This window comes from Salvelinus alpinus, chromosome 3, assembly GCF_045679555.1.
Source record: "Salvelinus alpinus chromosome 3, SLU_Salpinus.1, whole genome shotgun sequence".
In the NCBI taxonomy this organism is placed as follows: Eukaryota; Metazoa; Chordata; class Actinopteri; order Salmoniformes; family Salmonidae; genus Salvelinus; species Salvelinus alpinus.
Genome location: NC_092088.1, coordinates 96,080,296 through 96,086,567, shown reverse-complemented (window position 1 = coordinate 96,086,567; position 6,272 = coordinate 96,080,296). Strand labels below are relative to the sequence as shown.

The following is a 6,272-nucleotide window of genomic DNA, read 5'->3' as shown; positions in this document are numbered from 1 at the left end:
CAATATGTAGCTTTTCTGCAGAAAGAACCAGCCTCATAAATTTATGACTTTATCCTTTTTCTTCAGTGTGGCCCTAGTACTCTGTCATATAAACAAATACACATTCCATATGAATATAAAAACACAATGTGTAACATTATGTTCCTTTATTGAATAAGGACAAAACAAAGCAGGTAAACCATCAGCTCCTTTCGAAACTGAAGTCACAGTGACTCTACAAGATGGAAAGCACAGAATCCAAGCATATTATACAAAATGATACATACACATTCAAAGGTCTGTATATAACACACCCTGCATGTCTGCACACTAAAATAAATGCAGGACAAATCCATACACATCAACTGAACAGACAAATGAATGGATGCAGTAGCTTCCCTGCAGCCTTGTATTACACACAGTATACCGCACAAACATCATAAGAGGCCAAATTCGTCAAAAAACGAACCCAAAAAAAACCAAATTCCTCTGCCACCGCAGGACATATTTAACCAAAATTGAAAGCACACATACTAACTAAAATAATTCAACACATATTGGTCCCTCAGCAGCCGACCACTGTCGTCATCAGGGAAGATTGCCGGATTGTCCCAGTCCATGGCTGGTGGCACTCTGGGGGCCCTCTCCTTCCTCAGGCAGGCCACATTGTGGAGGACAGCACAAGCCACAGTAATATCACATGCCCTAACAGGGCTGACCCTTAATTTGTGAAGGCAGTGAAAGCGTGCCTTCAGGAGGCCAAAGGTCATTTCAACTCTGGCCCTGGTCCTGGCATGGGCATGGTTGTAGGCCTGCTGTGCTTCCTGGGGGTCTGTGAAAGGTGTCAGGAGAAAAGGCTGGCAGCCATACCCCCTGTCTCCCAGCAACACACCAGAGAATTCACCTGTCAACACAAAATCTCATCATTACTACCTCATAAACACAGTGATATTCTTGACACAGCCATGATGGTTATAAATAGGGGTTGTGTGGCTTACCTTGTGATAGGCACTGATAGATTTCAGAGGCCCGAAAGATTCTGGAGTCATGGACTGAGCCAGGCCATTTTGCCACAACATTGCTGATCACACAGTCAGCATTGCAGACCATCTGAAATCATAAGATGAGGAATATTACACCAATCAATGCACATCACTGGCAATGCAGAGTGTTCGTCAATGGACAATATCAAAAAGTTATGTTCACCTGAACATTAATGCTGTGAAAGGATTTCCTATTCACAAAATCGGCCTCATGGGCACCTGAGGGGGCTTTTATCCTTATGTGTGTGCAGTCCACTGCACCAATGACATTGGGGAAACCTGTCACACAAAGTAATGAGTATCCTACTATGTGTTAACAGTTGTCCTGTAATTTGTAGATCCTCTTACCTGCAATCCTATAGAACTCCTCTTTGATGTCACAGAGTCTTCTGTGGCCAGGGAAGGAGATGAAGACATCTGCTAATGCTTTGATAGCCAGACACACACTCCTTATTGTGCGGCAAATTGTGGCCTTGTTCAGCTGTTCTGCATCCCCCACTGAGTACAGGAAGGCTCCACTAGCAAAAAAGCGCAAGGCCACACAAACCATTTGCTCCACACTCAGTGCATGGCTCCGTGCAGTGCGGTGCTTAATCCTGGGACCCAGTAGTCTGCATAGATACCTGATGCCATCTGCAGAAAACCTGTATCTTTCATATAGATGGTCATCAGGGAAGGCCAGTGGGTCCAACCGGTCCCTGAAGACCCTTTCTCGCCTGAAGGCTCTCCTCAGCACAAGTGCTTCTTCATCCACCACATCTCGCACGAATGGGCATGCCATTGTCAGAGCAGAAAGGAACACACAATTTTGGGCCTTCATATAGGCTAGTGGCCACACCTGGTGCTGGGGGGGTGGGCAAAAGAGGGCGATGCCTTATAACGATGACTTGGTTGTACTGATTGCTGGGAAAATAAAAAAAACCTTAGAAAGATGCCACCGTCCTGTGTGCTCACAATAAGAGCTCATATGTCATGGCTCACTTGACTTTACGAGAATATACCTAATTTTTATTTTGAGCTGTGTCATCTTCTTGGAGCTGGGGGAGGAAAGAAAAATAATGATTAATACATTTGTGTTACAGTTAGCATACAGTGTACATTGAAGGCATATCTCACCTCCCTCTCAAGTTTTTTTATTTCAAGGTCCAGTTTCCTAATTGTCCTCTTTTTTATTTCGGACTCCAGTGCAAGATTTTCCATCTTTTTCTTCTTGTACTGAATGTCTATGTCTGCCAGTTCTATTTGGCGCCGGAGGTGGTTGCCATACAACTTTCTGATAGCTTGTGAGCTCTGTGAACACAATACAATTAGCGCAGCTGGAATTTGGCAGGATGTGGTGTCCTTTTATTAATACGCACTATGTTGCCAGGCTGGTTTTCCCACTGTATAGCATCTGGGTCCTGTAAAAGAAATTAGATTTTTTGATTTTGATGAGGACTCCTCACCATTGTAGAGTAAATAGTACTTTCACAGTCTTAACATGATACCTCATGCCTTCTGGAATCCAGAGAGATGGTCTCCTCCTCATCATCGTCTCCATCATGTGCTGTTGCTGCTGCACTGGGGCCTTCACCCTATCACATTTAATCGGATTCATATTGAAGCTAGTAGACAAGACATGCCAGGCCTACAGTATGCCTTTGATGGAGTACTCACTGGATCAGCATCGTCTGGTGCTTGTGCTGGTGGCTCTAACAGGAACACAGTGCTGCCAGACACTGCAAGGCAATAGGTAAACCAAAGTCAGACAGTCCAAATTGATTCAATATGAATGTGGTTGTATCCCATGTAGAGATGGAAGGACATACCTTGAATGAAGCGGGTGGCATCTTGGGAGGAACCTATGCTCGTCTCTTTCCCCCCAGGGATCCCCTCTAAGACGGGCCTGCCTTTATTTAGCTCCAAGGCCATGTCCTCTGCTGGGGTAAGGTCAGCCTTTGGTGACCCACCACCCGTGCCTTGTCTGTGGGTATTCTTTTTCACTGCTAAAACAGTACAGACAATGTGTGAGCAGGCACCTTCTGGGTACAATATATGCTTGTGCTTTGTTAAATATTAGTCAGGGACCATACCATTCTGCAGAATGTTCTTGTATTTGATTTTGACCTGCTGCCATGTCCGTTTTGGCCCGTTCATGTTTAATCTACACACACACACACACACACACACACACACATTTAATGGAGTCACACTGCAAAAAATTACTTGGTATTTTTGTCTTGTTTTCAGTAAAAATATCAAAACATTTATCATAGCTTTATACAGTGTGATGGAGTAACTTTACACAATTTCACTCATATCTGCAGTGCATTTCAATTAAAAATTTAACCGTTTCATAATTACAGTACAACTGCATTTTTGGAGATGTGAATTAAATATTTGAATTGTAATTGTGATGTTTCAGCGGAGCGGTGAGTGTGTAATTGTGCACTACTTACGCATTCAGGCGGTCTGCAATACTTTGCCACGCTTTTTCTCTTTGCTTTATCACTGTGGCGGTGTTGCCTTTCTTCTTAATTATATCTTTTACCTCCTCGTATGCCTCCATGAGGATTTGTGCTTCCGACGGGGAAAAGTACGCGGCTCTAGTTGCCATGGTAAATCAGTTAATCTGTGATCTGTGGCGGGGTCTATTTGAGTGAGCCGTGAGCGCGCACCTATCCAGGATTGGTTTCACCTGGCTTAATGAATCCGTGTCTGCTCATCCTGGCTTGGTCTTTGTGCAACCAATTAAGCCTGGACGCACATGTTTTGGCTTCATTGAGCTCAGCTGAGTCATTTATCCCGGATGTCTTAATTCTACTTTTGTGCAACAGGCCCCTGGAGAAGCAGGCTGGTCCTGGGGCTCTGTTGACAAACACAAACAGAGCCCCAGGACAGCAGCACAATTAGACCCAACCAAATCATGAGAAAACAAAAATATAATTACTTGACACATTGGAAAGAATTAACATAAAACTGAGCAAACTAGAATGCGATTTGGCCCTAAACAGAGAGTACACCGTTGCAGAATACCTGACCACTGTGACTGACCCAAAATGAAGGAAAGCTTTGACTATGTACAGACTCAGTGCGCATAGCCTTGCTATTGAGAGAGGCCGCCATAGGCAGACCTGGCTCTCAAGAGAAGACAGGCTATGTGCACACTGCCCACAAAATGAGGTGGAAACTGAGCTGCACTTCCTAACCTCCTGCCAAATGTATGACAATATTTTGTATTTTATTTCTTTACCTTTATTTAACTAGGCAAGTCAGTCACATATTTCCCTCAGATTACACAGACCCACAAAGAATTCGAAAACTCCCATATCTATTGGGTGAAATACCAGTGTGCCATCACAGCAGCAAGAAAAGGGCAACCAGTGAAGAGCAAACACCATTGTAAATGTAACAGTATCCCTGGTTCGCCCCGACACGGGCGCGAACCAGGGACCTTCTGCACACATCAACAACAGTCGCCCACGAAGCGTCGTTACCCATCGCTCCACAAAAGCCGCGGCCCTTGCAGAGCAAGGGGCAACACTACTAATACGTTTCAGAGCAAGTGACGTAACTGATTGAAACGCTACTAGCGCGTACCCGCTAACTAGCTAGCCATTTCACATCCGTTACACTCACCCCCCTTTCAACCTCCTCCTTTTCCGCAGCAACCAGTGATCCGGGTCACGGCACCAATGTAACAGTATAACTTTAGACCGTCCCCTCGCCCCGACACGGGCGCGAACCAGGGACCCTCTGCACACATCAACAACAGTCGCCCACGAAGCGTCGTTACCCATCGCTCCACAAAAGCCGCGAACCTTGCAGAGCAAGGGGCAACACTACTAATACGTTTCAGAGCAAGTGACGTAACTGATTGAAACGCTACTAGCGCGTACACGCTAACTAGCTAGCCATTTCACATCCGTTACATAAATACAGTCCATATTTATTTTAATTTATTTTCCCTTTTGTACTCGTTGCAACAATGTCTCTATTCCTTTGGAACTTCTGTGAGTGTAATGTTTACTGTTAATTTTGTATTGTTTATTTCACTTTTGTTTATTATCTATTTCACTTGCTTTGACAATAAAGCCCTTTGAATTGAATAGCCCTTATGGGGCCCCATGATGGAGCCAGATGATGTTTTAAGTGGAATCAAATCTAATTGAAGTATGGCTACGTACAGTTTTATCTCAGGTCCAGCAAAATGCTTATGTATCTAGTTCAAACAGTGCAGAAATATCTAGCAATACAAATAACAATACACACATCAACAAAAGGTTTAAAAAAAATAAAAAATAATAATAAAGAACAAGATAATAAGACGTCAGAATGAGCCAGAGGTGGCACCACCTCTTCAAAAGTGGTGTGGCAAAATTAGTATGTGTCTTTTCTCGGGCCTGGAGTTTTTCCTGATCTCATGACCTGGTCTCTCTGCTGTCTCCTGTAGTCCACGATCAACTCCTTCCTTTTGTTGACGTTGAGGGAGAGATTAGCAAACTGACCTGTATATTTGTCTAGAGATTTTAACCGCAAAATAAAAATGTGATTCACATTTAAAATAATAATATTTTCCAACGGGGCTATACATTTGGGTGAGGTTTTTTCTCTCGCCTGAGTAGCCTCGTTTCACTGGCAACATTTTTTTTAACCATCTACTGTTCAGCGAAATAACAACACAGTGTCAAATACAGGTAGCCTAGTCAAATAATTAACATCCAATCACATTAACCGTTACTCTCTCACGGGAATTCCACTAACCGCCTGTACGTAGCCAAACGTGGCTACTGCTCATGTTGGTATCTGTACTGATGGCGTAAAAGCCATGATAGGGAGACATAGTGGAGTCGTAACGCGCTTGCAAGCGGTTGCCCCCGACGCCACTTGGGTACACTGCAGCATCCACCGAGAGGTTCTTGCTGCCAAGGGAATGCTTGACAGCTTGAAAGACGTTTTGGACACTACAGTGAAAATTGTTAACTTTGTTAAAGAAAGGCCCCTGAACTCTCGTGTATTTTCTGCACTATGCAATGATATGGGCAGCGATCATGTAACGCTTTTACAACATACAGAAAGAAGTCCGCTGGTTATCAAGGGGTAAAGTATTGACACGTTTTTTTTAATTGAGAGAAGAGCTTAAAGTTTTCTTTACTGACCATAATTTTCACTTGTCTGACCTCTTGCATGATGACGAGTTTCTCACACGACTGGCCTATCTGGGTGATGTTTTTACTCGCCTGAATGATCAGAATCTAGGATTACAGGGAC

The 6,272-nt window shown here is 43.8% G+C and overlaps 1 protein-coding gene across 1 annotated transcript; it reads right to left on the bottom strand.

The window, feature by feature from the left end:
* Positions 1-131: 131 nt before the first annotated feature.
* Positions 132-3,842, bottom strand: LOC139571581 (putative nuclease HARBI1). Its single transcript, XM_071394579.1, has 11 exons — positions 3,095-3,842; positions 2,831-3,007; positions 2,679-2,740; positions 2,510-2,596; positions 2,381-2,422; positions 2,139-2,312; positions 2,024-2,059; positions 1,371-1,925; positions 1,186-1,301; positions 978-1,089; positions 132-883 (listed from the first exon to the last, which is right to left on the bottom strand). The coding sequence occupies exons 8-11, from the start codon at positions 1,840-1,842 to the stop codon at positions 513-515; spliced, it is 1,071 nt and encodes a 356-aa protein (XP_071250680.1). The 5' UTR covers positions 1,843-1,925; positions 2,024-2,059; positions 2,139-2,312; positions 2,381-2,422; positions 2,510-2,596; positions 2,679-2,740; positions 2,831-3,007; positions 3,095-3,842; the 3' UTR covers positions 132-512.
* Positions 3,843-6,272: the final 2,430 nt, after the last annotated feature.